Raw genomic sequence first — 16,794 nt, 5'->3', positions numbered from 1 at the left:
TCTTCATTTTCATAGCTCCCCACAAATTAATCTTTTTCCCTGTTTCACCATATTTCTTCCTTGCAGGCCTTGAATACTTAAGTTTTATAAATTCATAATCATTACACTGATATGCTTCTCAGATACAGGTCTTTTAATTCATGATCAATATTCTTTCTGCTTTCCCTTTTCTGGTGTTCCTCCCACGCTATAGAATTTCCTTGTAATAATTAATTCTTAACATTTATGAGACTTTGCAGTTCTCGCAGCATTTTCATGCCCATTATCTTATTAACAGAATAATTTATTTAGATAGCTTTGTTCCTTCTCATGAAAAGTATCTCAACAGAGATTCACCCAGCGAAGTGCTTGGAAGCATGAGCTCTGGAACCACAGACCCAAGTTTAATTCCTGCCATTTAATAACTGAGAGAATTCAGACAAGTAATGTAGCTTCCCAGAACCTGTTTCTCTTGTCTCTACCATGTAGGTAGATAATCACAGTACCCACCCAAAGTGTAGGATGAAACGAGATAATCACTTGTAAAATGCTTAGCGTGATGCCCAGCATAGAGTAAGGGTTCCATTAATGTCAATAATTATTGTCATTATCATTGTTATTAAATTATTAGATAAAGACTTTTAATGACTATAGGAAGTAAGAGGAAACTCACTTCATTTGACCGGATCTGACCCCCAAATCTAGCTTACACGAATCCAGTTTTCAGCCCAGAGTTCAGGAAAGAGAGGACAACATTTTAGGCAATGCCCATCACTGATTGTTTGTCTAAAGGAGAGATTATGATTCCATATTGTAGAAGTAACAGCTTCACCTGGGACAGAGAGATAACTTTTGAGTTTTTACATCAGACTTGGATATAGCTGGTTAAAATTAAATCCAAATTTTTCATAGCTTAGAAATGTTTGAAACCTGCTTTTCATAGTTTTCACATGGTTCTTTTTAGACTGGGTATGAGAATGAGGAGAGGGGGTTCTTATTGCCAAGTTTCTCATGGGGAAGCATGTTCTTGCAGGCCCCAGCAAACTTGCTTGGTTCCAGGAGTTCAGGCCCAGGTAAGCTTTGGACAAACACCTGAGGCTCTGGGAGGCTTAATTGAGATGAGCCTGAACTTAAATGTTTTATGAGGTACGCCCATTGCTAATTTTCTTGGCCAAGTTTGAGTCTGTCTCACTCCTGCTAGCACCTGACAAACTCAAGTCTTCACCATGAAGCCTTGATTGATTTCACCTTACTGTTTCTTTGAGCACAGTAGACTGTGTGTGTGTGTGTCCTGGGCACCCAGCACTGAGACCTACAGCCTCCTATCCTTTCAACCTGGGAGTCATTACTGCCTTTGTGCAACTTGTCTGGAAGTTCCAGAAAAGCCAGGCCTCATGTCTTCTATAGCAAAGTCCTCAAGGACAAGACCAAATTCTCTCTCAAATATAACAAGTCTGGTGAACAAGGGAACATGAAATCCAAGCATCTTACCAAGCTTCCATGTGACTTGGGAGCAAAACAGCCTGTTTTATGAAGGAAGAAAAAAATACCCCAGCTAGATAAAGCCCGTGGGGGTGATCTGAGAGAGAAGCCAATTACTCTACTGAGATTTGCCATCTCTTTTTGGTTTCAACAAGCTTCTCCCCACCTAAGTTCAGAGTCATCTGGAAAGCTTTTTCTCAGCTACCTCCAACCTTCAGACTGTATATCCCTCAGTTGATTTATTTTTTGTTTATATCGAGAATCACTCATACATATGCCGACAATATTATCAGAAAACTCACACCCAGAAAGCTTGAGTGGAACAATACGTATGGGTCCATGCAATTTTCAGAATGTTTTTCAGGCCAGCAGGAAACAAACTGAAAAGGCACCAGCTAGTTAGATAACAGCACACTGACATTTCACTCCTACATGTGTATTGCTGTTTGGAATGTTCTAGATATTCTAGATTAGTTATGTTCCAGCCAGAAGAAGAATCAAAGCCTAGGAGCTCAATGGCAAACATTCAATATGGGAAACCATATCATAAGGTACAAAGACATTAAAGGGTATGAGGAAGCAACCCACGGATCTGCAGCAGCTAGATTCTCCTAGGGCTGGAGAGACAAAAGGATGTGGCTTTCTCAAAACTCAAAAGCCAGAGCTGTGTGGCAGCAGCTTGGATGATAGAGGCTTTCTGGGTGGAGCTGGAATTCTGGAGGAGAGACAAGCATTTGCTGGAGATGCTGATTAGAGCATAACAAGAAAAGGAAAAATATCCTGACTACTCTCTTTCTCTCGCATTCCCACTGCAACCAGTGGTTCCCATTGGCTAAAGCCAATCAGGAGCCAGTTCCTAAAGGAATGGGGGAAATATAGTTTTCAGGATTCAGTTTTCCCAAGGAATAGGTCTAAAAATAGTCAGTATACAGCCAGCACACAGATACGACCAGTGCCATTATATGTAATTTTTATACTTGTTACCTAAAATCAAAGTTACCGAAGAGCAAAGTACATTTTTTTCTTTCTTTTTTTTTTTTTTTGAGATGGAGTCTCACTCTGTTGCCCAGGCTGGAGTGCAGTGGCACGATCTCAGCTCACTGCAACGTCCGCCTCCCAGGTTCAAGCAATTCTCCTGCCTCAGCCCCCTGAGTAGCTGGAATTACAGGCGCCCGCTACCATGCCTGACTAATTTTTGTATTTTTAGTAGAGACGTGGTTTCACTATCTTGGCCAGGCTGGTCTTGAACTCCTGACCTCGTGATCCACCCGCCTTAGCCTCCCAAAGTGCTGGGATTACAGACGTGAGCCACCGCGCCCAGCCAAGCAAAGTACATTTTCAAGTGCATTAGTATGTGTTGTCTCTCTATATTACTATCTTCACATGTTGTGGTAGATACTTTATTCTCATATTGTCAATACCTAGTGCATACAGTAAAGCCTCCATCAATGTTTCTTATTTAAGAAGGAACACCAAGTCTATGAAGAGCACATTTTTAACTCTAAGGAGAGACAGCAGGAACGTAGGTGGTGAGTGGACTCCTGGGCTGACGGAAGGATTCCGTGAGATGTTAGATTTATATATGCCTCATAAGTGTAAGGCCCAGACAAATACACACATTGTCAGTTCTCTTTGCACTGTGTGCGCCAGTAAAACAATCCAACATCTTCTTTTTTTCAGGGTGATGTTGACACACGTCAAATACATTAACATTCCTATTGAAATGACTCATTTACAGGGAACAGTCAGCTCAGAAGGGTAGGAGGCGAAGAGTGAGAAAAGCATTTTACAATTGTTCAAGATTTTATGAGCAGCACGTCTTTTGTTTTTTGTTTTAAAGACGGCAATCATGGTATTACTGTTATCATATCATTATTTTACATCATCACGATGGTTGTTGCTGTAATTTGTATGTTGCATTAACTGCACCAACTTAGAAGTCCAAAGGAGGTCACCGAGCTAGAAACTGGACGTGAGTGACAACACCTCGCCTGCCGGGCTGCTGTAGCTCCCCACGCTTGCTAGGTTCTCTCTCTTTGTGTGTCGAAAGTGGTGGTGCCCTAAACCTTCTCTGGCATCTGTGTGGCTCCTGCCCCGTCCTCCTTTCTCTCACACTCTGCTGAGACCTCTGCTCACCCTTCTCAGGTGGATGCTCATCCCACGAGGCTGAACTCTGGGGTTAGGTTTTGGGGAGCTGCCCTCCCTTCCCTTCAAAGCCTCCTCCACATAAAGTTAGAACTTTGCTGTTGGTGTTGCTTGGTTGAGTTGCGTTTTGTTTTTAGGAATATTTGACTGTATCTGGGGCTGTAAATGAAAGGAAACAAGAACCTATCCATTTTTGCAACTAACGGTGAGCCTGTTTAGAACACCCCCACCCTAGGCCTAGAGCCTTCCTCATGAGATCTTCACAGAGCTGCCTCGCTATGTGCATTCTAAACTTCTCCATGCAGGGAGAGCAGCTTCTCTCTCTAGGAAATAATCTCAAGCATGTCTTAGTCCCAGAGTCCATGCCTACTCACCATGGGATGCAGAGGGAGGGAACTGTGCTTCCTGCATCATGTTTAAGGCCAGCTTTCTATCTCTGTCCTAGTATTGACGTCAATCCTGGATGACAGACAATGGGGATTTCCATTGTCTTCAAGAAAACACATCTCCTCCCCCATCGTCCACACCTGCCACCCACACATACACACATAACGCTAAATAGGTGGTCAGAATGCACTTGTCTGACATCCAGGCAGTTCTCCAAGCCTGAGCCGTTAAATGTTCAAGAACTCTGCCCGTAGATTATCAACACAATGGTTTAGGGTGGTCTTTGACCAGGATGGTCTACTTTCTGTTTTTCACCATGCCTTTTGAAGATGACAGGAGCATTCACCAGCCATCTTCTGCCTTATACACTATAACAGAAACACACTAATACCACCAAGGACAAGCCCTGGTTCACAGGCACAGTGCAAATGGAATCTCAATGGAAAAAAAAAATTCCACTTCTGTTCCACCACAAAATATTGATAATGAAAACAGAGCTGTGGCTCAGCCAAACATTCCATTTTAAGTTACCAAACTTCTAAAAATGTGTATTCAATTTCATGACTCCTTACAGGTTTTCCCCAAGGACCCTGGACAATGCTGGTTTTTCCTATGTGCACCACCAAAGGGCCTATCCAGGTAATTTTCCTCAGACAAGAAAATAGGGTACTATGTCCCTAAAGGGGTAGTCATGTTTTTAGCAGAAAACTGCTTGCAGATCTGAAATGATAGAGCTTCCAGCTTTGACAAGACCTAGGCAAGGACTTGAAAGGCAGTTTTAGTCCTGACACATATACACCACTGTTGCTCAAGTCTGGTGGCTTCAACAAGTGGTTACCCTGCTTGGTAGTGACCCACTGTGGCCGTTGGCCCTGTCTTCACTTGATTTACCCATCGCATGGTTCCCCACCTCCCCCTCATATGTACACGCCATTGCAAGGCCTCTGCACATGTGATCTAATTTAGACCAGCTGCTTTCCCTGTGTTAGTCCAGATAAACATACCCAGGAAAGTGCTCCATCAACTTGCCCGTGTGAGAAGTCCAACTGCAAATCAACCTCTCGAGCCTGGAACATTCTCTCCTGTGACATTTGATATGTCTTTCCTGCTTGAATGCTTTGGATTTTTTGATGTTATTAGTGATGATTTTCTGTATATAGCATCTTCAGTATCTGTGCCATCTCTCCTACCAAGAGATCACAGGATCTTCCCTTGAACTTCAGTTTCAGCTACTTGGAGAATAACTGTCTATTTCTTAGAAAACTCTATAACCCCTACACTGAAATCTTTATGTGCCATAAAGCTTACAGTGGAAGGAAACCCATTACAAAGAAATCCTGAGAATTTTGTGATATTGTTTGACTGTCTTTACATGATGCAACAATAGACATGGTTTTTAAAAAATGGATTTGTGGTAGAAAGCAAAAGGAGAGGGTGTTTTTAGAAACTGTGACTCACCTTGAGAAACTGTTCTTCCATGCAGTCAACTCTGTTTTGCTACCGTCTTGTTTCCCTGGGATTGCAGGGTAGGTTTCGCTGATTTCAAAGCCTCATCTCTTTTCGCGTTACCACACTGCGTACCATTTAGTTGAGCAGTTGTTTGACAGCCATGTCTTAGTTCTGTGATGCATCACTCAAATCAAAGTTTTGAATTCTGCGGTCAGTTTACCCAGAAAAACAGCCAGGAACAAACAGCCTCAAACTACCCTTCCTTCCTTCCTTCCTTCCTTCCTTCCTTCCTTCCTTCCTTCCTTCCTTCCTTCCTTCCTTCCTCCCTCCCTCTCTCCCTCCCTCCTTCTCTTCCTGCCTTCCTCCCTTCATTTCTTTTTTCCTTATTTTCTTACTCCCTTCTTCCTTCTTTCTTTTGTCCTTTTTTTCTTTATTTTATCAGTTTTGGTAATTTACCTGGGTATCTTTTTTTTTTAATTTTTATTTTTTATTATTATTATACTTTAAGTTTTAGTGTACATGTGCACAATGTGCAGGTTAGTTACATATGTATACATGTGCCATGCTGGTGCGCTGCACCCATTAACTCGTCACTTAGCATTAGGTATATCTCCTAATGCTATCCCTCCCCCCGCACCCCACCGCACAACAGTCCCCAGAGTGTGATGTTCCCCGTCCTGTGTCCATGTGTTCTCATTGTTCAATTCCCATCTATGAGTGAGAACATGCGGTGTTTGGTTTTTTGTCCCTGCGATAGTTTACTGAGAATGATGATTTCCAATTTCATCCATGTCCCTACAAAGGACATGAACTCATCCTTTTTTATGGCTGCATAGTATTCCATGGTGTATATGTGCCACATTTTCTTAATCCAGTCTATCATTGTTGGACATTTGGGTTGGTTCCAAGTCTTTGCTATTGTGAATAGTGCCGCAATAAACATACGTGTGCATGTGTCTTTATAGCAGCATGATTTATAGTCCTTTGGGTATATACCCAGTAATGGGATGGCTGGGTCAAATGGTGTTTCTAGTTCTAGATCCCTGAGGAATCACCACACTGACTTCCACAATGGTTGAACTAGTTTACAGTCCCACCAACAGTGTAAAAGTGTTCCTATTTCTCCACATCCTCTCCAGCACCTGTTGTTTCCTGACTTTCTAATGATTGCCATTCTAACTGGTGTGAGATGGTATCTCATTGTGGTTTTGATTTGCTTTTCTCTGATGGCCAGTGATGATGAGCATTTTTTCATGTGTCTTTTGGCTGCATAAATGTCTTCTTTTGAGAAGTGTCTGTTCATATCCTTTGCCCACTTTTTGATGGGGTTGTTTGTTTTTTTCTTGTAAATTTGTTTGAGTTCATTGTAGATTCTTTGCCTGGGTATCTTTCAACTCCTATCAAAACTTAATTTGCTGTCATCTTTTACCTAAGCACATGAAAATTAATCTTCTCACAGAAGTGGAGACATCTGTGATTCATTTCCTGAGCTTCTCCAGCTGCTGTCAAATTGCTTGCACTTCACCTCTGTCCCTACCAGCCTGAGCCCAGTCTAGGAGAAACCTTCAAAATCACCTCCACAAACCTTTTCTCTCCTTTTTCCTATGAACCCAAAATATCAAAGGCCTTTCTAGAGAGAATGGCCATTTTCCCCTGTGTATGCCTATTGTCCTTAAATGATTATTTCAAACGTGCCCTTTAACTCTCAAAAGTGTCCTGATTTTCTGTCAAATTATGCAGCCACTCAATTCCTAAGAGATCTTTCAACTTGGCTTAGACCCCAATTTCATGGCTTGGGGCAAGCAAGCTGAAGCCCTCCCCGGGATTTCCCAGAAATCCGTGCGTTCCTGAGGTTCACTCCCGCTTGCTTCTTTGTGCCTCCCTGAATTTTTTTTTTCTCTCCTACCAACCTGGATACAAAATTCAGCTTTCATTGCGTGACTCAAAATCTCCACTAATGTAGATCTTATAAGCCTTTTGATATACTTTATTTAAATTTTGAGAGAGTGCTGGGAATAGCCACATTGTGGTTTATAAGCCCCTCCCAGTTGATGTTTCTGGTCCTCTCCCACTTCCTGGGCCTCAACCTCCCTATCTCTCCTCCTCAGCTCAGGAGCAATAAACACATTCCTGTCTGCCCCCTACAGAGCCTTGCTGTTCATATCAAGCCCCTAGAGGCCTCAGCTCATATCCTAAGTACTTGCCAAGAAAGTTTTCTAAATAACTTGTTCTTCCTGAAAGAAGCCTGGTGAATTCATTTTTCATCATGTAATTAAATCTAACTACCTAAATACATTTGATTTCATTGTACTTATCTTGGTTGTCACTGGCATGTGGACAAGAGTAAACTTTGGCAGAAAATATGGGAGAAAAGAAGAAGTGATTAAAACTTAAAAGAAAAAAAAGCATGGTACAGGAAAAAGAAGAGGAGAGGGAAAGAGAAAGAGGGAGGAAAGGAAGGAGAAAAGGAGGGAGGGAGGGAGAGGAGGAGGGAGGGAGAGAAGGAGGGAAGGAGGGAAAGCAGGAGGAAGAGACCCTTTGTTCTGCGGTTTAAGATGTTATCCTCCTGAACAGTGATTTTAAAACTTTTCTGTGAGTAGGTGTTCCTGGGAGTGTTTGTTGAAAGTTTAGATTTACAGAATCTCACACTCAAAGACCTCGACCTGGTAAGGCTGACAAAAACCATGCTTTGAAAACTCTTCTGGGACACGCCTAAGCTTAAGGGAGATAGCAAGGTTATATGAAACTAAACACAGCTAAATCAGAGAGGATCACAATTATTTTTTCTTTCACCAATTTATTTGAACTCAACAGAGATCATCCTGTCAGGCTTGATACCTCCTTTTAGCCTTAGAATATGAAGTCATCTTGAGTGACAAAAGTATAGAACACAAGCATTGGAATATCAAGGTCGTTTTCAAATCTGACCTTAGTTTAAACAATGTACATATTAGCCTTATCCAGTATCTTTGTAAACAGACACAAAGCCAGATCATCCAGGAGAGCATTGGCCAAATTACTGGGTTGTTTACTGAGCTTCTTTGAAAGAGCGTGTCAGGGAAATATTAAATAGTACATGGAAAGTACCTAGTATTTTGCCTGAAATCAAGTATTATTGTATTGGAAAGGACAATGATTTTTCTGATGGAGACAGCGAATGACAAGCTTCTCAGCAGATGATGTCCAATGTATTTAAACGATATCCTGATTATGAGGAGTGTCCCTAGTCTAAGTGGTTGACACTGTCAAAGTTGACATTAGCTGGTTTCGAAGGAGCCATCACAAAGGCTTTAAGTGACCCTTGCTCTACTTTCATTCCCTCTGCAGTTGTCATCCAAGCAATTGTCCCCTGCTCCTTCATGCCCATGCTATCCCTGGCTCCCTCCCTCCTTCATTGCAGAGCTGCAATGGGGCAGACAACACAGGTGATCAGAGCTCACCAGTCAAATACGAGGAACAGAAGACCATACCCATAAAACTCAAAGACCTAACACATGGGCATCAGAATACAACTGAGAAAAGAAACCCCACAGTAAAGAGGCTGTATGAAATTAGTCCAGTGTGCATTGTGAATGTCTTGGAAAACCTTCTTGAAATTGACACTTCCTGGTCTGCCATCTTGCTGTCTGATTCTCACCATACCCCCAATGCCATGTCTAGCTCATAAACTCTGCTTTCTTGGTTTTCCCGTCTTGGCTTTCTACTTAGAGCTGGCTTCTGTGCTACATTCTTCTATATATCTGCCCATAAAGGGGGAAAATCTGTACCCCTCAGCCAGATAACTAAATTCTCTTTTAAGGAAAATCCAAAGACTCCCAATAGCATTGTGATAAGTCTTCTGTTGATGTGTTTTTGTCTCCACACCTCCTTCAAGGCTCCTACAGTTTTGTTACCTTCATTCTCCAGGAAATAGAGAGCCTCATAAGACCTCCCTGGGGTCCTTAAGCAGATCCCCTCTCTCAGTTATCACAAGTATGAGAGATCACCAACTCTCGTCATTTTAAAATAATCAAGTCAGGTGTTGTTCTTCATGCAAAAGAGAGGTTGAATGTCTTATCTGGGGCCAACCAGTGACTTTGTGTGAGATCAGATCTGGATGAACAACAGTTCTATAAAGGACCCGTACAAAGGTCAGCTCTCCCTGTATTCACTTCTAGTCTCCTGGTACTAAAAACAAGTTTGAGCAGGATCTATTTCACAGGACCTTGCTCACTCAGAGGCCACTGGGCAGATGACTTCATCATCTTGCATGTAGATATTAAATTTCAAAATCCCTAAGCAATCATATGGGAATACTTATTTTGAGTCTCATAATTCATTGCACATACATTCATAATCACAAAGAGAAATTTCAAAAAACCACTTTTTGGTGTGAACTGAGCTTGGTATGTTTTGAGGACTATCTGATTCACAAGAGTTACTTAAAATAGATGAATGCAAAATGATTTACCCTCCAGAGGGATTTTCATACTGGCTTGCTATATAGCTGTTTGATAAATTGGACTTGCATTAGCATTTTTGGGGTCATATTGAGAGGGCTCAAAATATACTTATCCTCATGACATGGGCCCTCCCCTTGACCAGGAGTGTGAAAAAATGCACCCACAGCCTCCATCATAATGTTTAACTTGCCTTGGGATCTTTCCCTCAATACTGGGGATAGTCTAACGTGACATATCTGCAATTAAAGGGTGATGTCAGTTGACACCATGCCACAGAGACCAGTTAAACATTGTTCCTTAGAAAATAAGAGCAGGATTCAATCCTAAAAAACTTTGGTAGTAGTCCAGAGACTGAGTCATTTGGCGCACTCGGAGCGTCTCAGCTAGCTGGAACACGTCGAGAAGCACAAGCTCCCTTCACACCATGGAAGCAGGAAAGCAAGAAGTAGGAAAATGAAATTTCAAAATAACATACTGTTCTAGGTATCTACTATTTCCCTCACAATTCAGGTCTAATCTTATTCATGGGTATTAACCCTGACTGCAGTTCACCACCTCTCCTGGGTGGAAAAAGTGAAGAGCTGCACTTGTATATTCTTTCCATATTCAACACAATGTTAGGTGCTTGCATTTTTTTCCCTTCTTTGCTTCTTGCAAAAGAGCTGGGAATTGAAAGATTAAATCTACTTTGATTTATGGGCACCTCCCATTTTGATGGGAATACTTGGAATGAACTATATACTTGTAAAATAAATGACTTAATGGAAACTTAAAAGTGTACCCAAGTGACTCTGTGCTCATGTTTGCTGGATTGAAATTTCATGCAAAAATAAAGATATCTAGTGTGGAAGAGAGATACTATGGCTACCCCTCTAGGGGGAGAATGCAGTTAACTTCCTGCAGGAGTTTTTTTATGGCTGATGTAGCGAATTACCAAAAACTTGGTGTCTTCAAACAACAGATTTATCATCTTAGAGTTCTGAAGGTCAGAATTTTAATATGGGTCTCACTAAAATCAAAGTGTCAGCAGGACTACATTCCTTTGAAGGCTCTCAGGATAACCCATTTCTTGCCTTTTTCAGCTTCTAGAGTCTACCTGGATTCCTGGGCTCATGGCCCCTTCCTCCATCTTCAAACCAGCAATGGTGAGTTGAGTCTTTTTCACATCACATCTCTCTGTGATCATCTTCTGCCCTCTCCTCCACTTTTAAAAACCTTTGTCGTTAGATTGGACCTGCCTGAATAATCCAGGATAATCTTCCTATTTTAAATTGAGTAGATTAACAACCTTAATTTCATCTGCCATCTTAATTCTTTGCCAAGGAAAGTAACATAGTCACAGGTTCTAAAGATTAGGGCATGGAAATCTTGGAAAAAGGGCACCATTTTGCCTACTGTGATTTCCAGCTTATCCTATGAAGTAAATCATACCACGTAAATTCCAAATGCAAAGGAGTTCTTTTCCATCTGTTTTTCTACAAAGAAAAACAACTCAAATTGGCTTCATACAACAATTACATGAGTAAACTTCCAGTTATAAATTTATAGTAGAAAGAGAAAGGTGTTTTCTGATAATGCATTTTGGTTAAGAGCCAAAGAGTCTTCACTAAACATTTGCTGAAAATACTGCTATAAACAATGACTATTAAAGTTAAATAGTCATCAAGTTAAGTAAAATTCAATTTAACTTAAATATTTATTAGGAGTGAAAGCCAACATAAATGTTGAAAACTCAAATCCTTATTTCTCAACTGCCTCCTCATTTTTCCACAATGTATTTCTGGCTGTTCAGAGGTAATTTCCTAGGTTTTATTAACCTGTAACAGAAGGAGTTTACAGCTGAATCCATGCCACAGAAAAACTCATTTGCAACCTGATGTCGCAGCATCCAGGGCCAAAGGGATTGAAAGAAAAAAAAAAAGCATGAACTCAGAAAACCTAGTTGCCTGGAAGCTGCAACAGGACTAGAAAAAGAGGGTCACCCCAAGAAATGTAGGTAACCTGATCCATTAGCAACATGTCAGCTTTTCTTTGCTAAAAATTTCCAGATAAATACAGTATACATTTTAAAAAATTATTAAGTGACTAATTTATGCCTAGCATGGTTTCAGCTACTGAGAATATGGTCATGCTGTGAACAAGGAAGACCAGGTTTCTCCCTTTGTGGGGTTTATATTCTTGTAGAAGGTGTTAGACAACAGAAATGTAAATGATGAAAATAATAAAACAATTTAATTGTGAGTTTTAACAGCTAAGTCTGTCTCTGTCTCTGTCTCTCTCTCACACACACACACACGCTACTAAACCCATGACACAAATCGAATCATTAAGGAGAATTTCATACAGGACTATTTATGAAGGTATGAGTAGGTTCACAGTGGACAAAGGAAGGGTGGTGCAGTACCCCAGAGCTAGCAATTGCAGGGAGCTGTTACCAGAACCAGGCTTGAAGGAAAGGACCACCCGATTCAAACCCAAACTTCAGAAGCAGCGCGTCCTTAATCCATGGCAGCCCAGGAGGAAGGGAACTGGGGACGTCATTATTCTGATTCATACTCCTGTTGCCTGACTGCCCTCCCCCAGCTAAATCCAGCTGGAAGCCTGAGACTCAGGGAACCCACTACTGCAGTCCATAAGGATCAGCCTCCCTTGGCACAGAAGAGGATGGGGAAAGGTGGAGACTGTATAGCTAGATGAGCAAACCAAAAACTTCCAGCACGTACTGGTATGTGGAGATGCATTGGAGTAACAAAATGGTGTCTGGTTGGGTATGGGATGGTGCACTGAGATTATTTAGGCAGAGTTCAAGAAAGATTTCTTTTAGAGGGTGACATTTGAGCTGTGTCCACAAAACAAGAAGAGGCCACCAAGGTACAATAGTATGGGCAAAAAGGACCAAGTGCAAATGCAAAGGACCTAAGGGAGGAATGAACTTGGTGTGTTGAGAAGGGAAAAAAGTTCAGTATGGGTGTAACCTAGTCAGGTAGGAAGCAAATTGTAGATGAAGTCAAAGAGATAGGTGGCAGCTATGTCAAAAAAAAAAAAAAAAGGCTTGTCTTAGGTTGGGTCTCGCCGTAAGAAAACCACAAGATGAAGGTTTGAGTACAAACAGCTATTTGGGAGGGCACAATAAGGTGAGTGGGAAGTGAGAGAGGGAGGGGAAAGATTCCAATTAAGGGTGTGTTATTGACCTGGCTACCATATGGGGCTCAATCCCACGGGGACTGTCCATGGGGCTGTACACAGCACATTGCACACTGCTTCTTCCGGAGAGAAGTGGGCTTCTTACTCCTCCACCCATCTTAGGCTCCTTAAGGAGCCTATGATTAAATTTATTTATACTTCCTGGCTCTTCTGAAGAAGGCACAATCCCCAGGTGAGGAGTTGCAGGTGTTTGCAGTGGGATGCTGCTGGGCAGGTGTGATCTGGAAGGGTAAGTGCTGGATGACAAGGGTCGGGCACCCTCAGAGTCTGTTAAATGTCTGAAAGTCATTTGGACTTTTTCTAACTGTGATGGAAAGCCATCAGAGGTGATGAATTATTCACATTTGCTCTAACTGGGCTGAATCATTAGAGTATAGGGGTATGAATGGGTTACTTTTATTATTATTGAGATATAACTCACATACCATAAAATGTACACTTAAAGTGTACAATTCAGTGCATTTTACTATATTCATAGAATCATGTAACCATCATCACTATGTAATTGCACTACGTTTTCGTCACCCCCAAAAGGAACCCCATACCCATTAAGTCATTCTTAAATGGTCATTTGGGGAAGATGGTTAATGATGGTCTCAGTGTCCATAAAGGAAATATTGGGATAGAGAAAAGAGTATTGGCTCCTGAGTCAAACACCCGCAGCTTTGATTACTGTACCTCTTTCCGGCCCTGTATCTATAGCATGTTGCTTCCTTCCCTGACCTCGGTGTTCTTATATATAAAATGGAGGTAGTAGTGTCTCGGTGTTACAGTTTTTCTGACAATTGCAAGCACTCTTGTGAATAAGAGTGCCTGCCCCATAGTCAGCTCTGACGCACTTTAGATGCTATAATCATCACATGTTATATACAAATTGGGTTGGGGATGTTTGCTTCAGATAGGAAAGACAGTCCCACGAGAGTGTAAAGTCCTATGTTTGGGAAGAATGTAAGACTTAGAAACAAAAGAGTAATAATAAGTTATAAGGGAAGTTTTGGTGAGTTGAGGCAGGAAGTAAAACTTCCTGAGAAGGGCTGGTTTGGGGTGCTGTTTGGAGTGTAGTCTTCCAGTCAAGAAATACAGAGATAGAGTGACAGATAGCAGCAACCCCAGGCAATATGGAACTTGCACACCCGAGACCAGAAGTTGCTGGTGACCCATGGAAAATGACCTAGCTCTGTCACAGACAAGGTGAGCTCAGAAAAAGTGCTCTGGCCAGGGTGATGGGGAAATGGACTGATATTAGGAAGAGGTATTAGGTCACTCAGGGAGCCAGGGTGGGGCAGGGCGTGACTCCGGAGGGAGCTAAACTCAGTAGCTGGGCTGTTTACCTATAATTTATAGGCCCGCATGTATCCCCTTCCATGAGTCTAAATACGTGGCTTGGCCAAGGGTGGTGTTGCAAATGAACTGACACTGAAGAGGGGGAAGGATACAGAACAACGTGGTAAAAGGGGTGACGTCTTCTCCCCAGCACTTTAAAAGCAAACACAAAACTCTATCCCCAAGTCAAGGAGCAAATACTATCAGTTTTTCTCAGATGCTCTGAGAATATTGTAATTACATCAAGCTCCCATACCTCTGACTACCACAAATAATCAATGACACTTATTTATAGAGTCCGTACCAACTTTATCATGCCCTGCCCACCATTCTGGGAGCTTGTACAATAAATGATTCATACTTATGAAGGGTACTCCATTTGGCACATGGGAAAACTAAGCACAGAAGTCTAATAAGTTGTCCAAATTCTAAATAGAGCTGGGATTTGAACCCTCGAAGTGTAACTCCACAGCCTGCACTCTTTGACACCAATGAAATATCGAGATGGGAGTATTTATCTAAGAAGTCACAACACAACAAGGTGGACGGTGCCAAATTACCCATTTTTACAGAGACGCCAAGATGTTAGACTCTCATGCACTCACATTTTCTTCTTCCTCCTCCTCTTCTTCTTCTCCTTCTCCTCCTCCTCCTTCCTCCTTTCTCCTTCCTCCTCCTCCCCCCTCTTCTCTCTCTTCTCCCTCTTCCGTCTTCTCCTTCTCCTTCTTCTTCTTCTTCTTCTTCTCTTCCTTTCTTTCTGGTTAATTCCTTCAGTGTCCTAAGTACATAATATAATATAATTGAACAACAGAAATAGAACCTAGACCCTGGAATGTGGGCAGTAATAAAAACACCGAAATCAACCATCCGCCCTTCCATCAGGGCCTCACTGGCTCCTCCTGGTGCATTCTGGAGCCTACAAACCAAATTGGGAAACCATTCACTTCTCAAGGCTGAAGCTCACCCCTTAAGAAAGAACTCAAAGAAGAGACACAGGAGTAGAGATGTTGAGCAAACATTCAACAACCCTGCTTTGAATGCTCCATATCCCCTAGCTGGAAGCTTTGCAACATTATACCAGTTCTGAGGCAAGCGGAGACAGTGAACATGTACCCCTGAGGATCTGGGGACATCACCACTAACTGCCATAATTTTGGCAGTTTCATCACATAATCTGACAGTCCCTGTTTCAACTTCTAAATCTTGCAGGTTTTGCATTCATCTTCATAATGTGGCTATAAAGTTATTGCTTAACGGTGAAGGTGCAGCTGGGCGTGGTGGCTCACACCTGTAATCCAAGCACTTTGGTAGGCTGAGGCGGGTGGGGCACCTGAGGTTGGGAGTTTGAGACCAGCCTGACCAACATGGAGAAACCCTGTCTCTACTAAAAATAGAAAATTAGACAGGCATGGTGGCACATGCCTGTAATCCCAACTACTTGGGAGGCTGAGGCAGGAGATTCACTTGAATCTGGGAGGCCGAGGTTACAGTGAGCCAAGATCATGCCACTGCACTCCAGCCTGGGTGACAGAGCAAGACTCCATCTCAAAAAAAAAAAAAAAAAAAAAAAAAAAACCAGTGGAGGTGCGTTTCTCCAAATGGCCTGGGATTGGGTTGTGGCTCCATCAATTTCAGGTTGAATAGATATGAAATTTAATTTCTCTATGCCTCAATTTTTTCCTCTCTATTAAATTATAGAGATGTTATAATGTTGTTGTGAGAAAAAAGTTAACAAATACCTGAACCCCACTAAGATCAAGGTCTGATGTATAGTAAGCATTCAGTACATGTTGTCCTTTATGTATTTACCCAAGAAATAGTAAATAAATGTTCATATAGACTTGATACTGTCCTGGGTTTTGGAGAGACTGCAATTTTAAAAAATTGAAACAGTTAAAGAAAAAGAGTCCCTGTCTTCCTGGAGCTTACAGTCTAGTGGTAAGAGATTATAATAATCTCCGATCTCATGAACAATTTAACAGAATGATGGTGTTTTATATTTTTACTAATAAAGCAGCTGGCCTCTACCCTCTAACTTCTCAATCTTCTTTGAAGATTGATAATGTAGAAGGATGCCCAAGTTTTGTTTCCTGCATTCCCATACTTGCTTGCTGTCTGCCTCCTTTTAAGGAGCTGGGGTGCTAGGGGACTTCGGTGAAGCACAGAATCTCTACTAAGTGCCTCAAGAGCAGGATCACGGGACCTAGAATCAGACTGCAGGGCTTCAAATCCTCACTCTGCACTTACCAGCTATGGGACCTCAAGCAAGAATCTTGACCTCTCAGTTTCCTCATTTGTAAAATGGAGACAATAATAATAATACTAATAATACCTATTATATATCCGAAGGTTGCTTTGATTACCAGTATTAATTCATTCTGCA

General features: G+C 41.8%; 1 protein-coding gene across 1 annotated transcript in view; it reads left to right on the top strand.

Moving 5' to 3' along the window:
• LOC101152016 (uncharacterized) overlaps window positions 1-16,794 on the top strand; it is an 81,685-nt gene that overhangs the window by 8,357 nt on the left and 56,534 nt on the right. The window contains exons 3-4 of the mRNA XM_004058038.3: window positions 4,568-4,632; window positions 10,967-11,029. Coding sequence (XP_004058086.3) covers window positions 4,591-4,632; window positions 10,967-11,029 — 105 coding nt within the window. The 5' untranslated portion in view covers window positions 4,568-4,590. The remainder of the gene's footprint in view (window positions 1-4,567; window positions 4,633-10,966; window positions 11,030-16,794) is intronic.

This window comes from Gorilla gorilla, chromosome 18 (assembly GCF_029281585.2).
Source record: "Gorilla gorilla gorilla isolate KB3781 chromosome 18, NHGRI_mGorGor1-v2.1_pri, whole genome shotgun sequence".
Classification (NCBI taxonomy): domain Eukaryota; kingdom Metazoa; phylum Chordata; class Mammalia; order Primates; family Hominidae; genus Gorilla; species Gorilla gorilla.
This window is presented reverse-complemented; position numbering and strand designations above follow the sequence as displayed.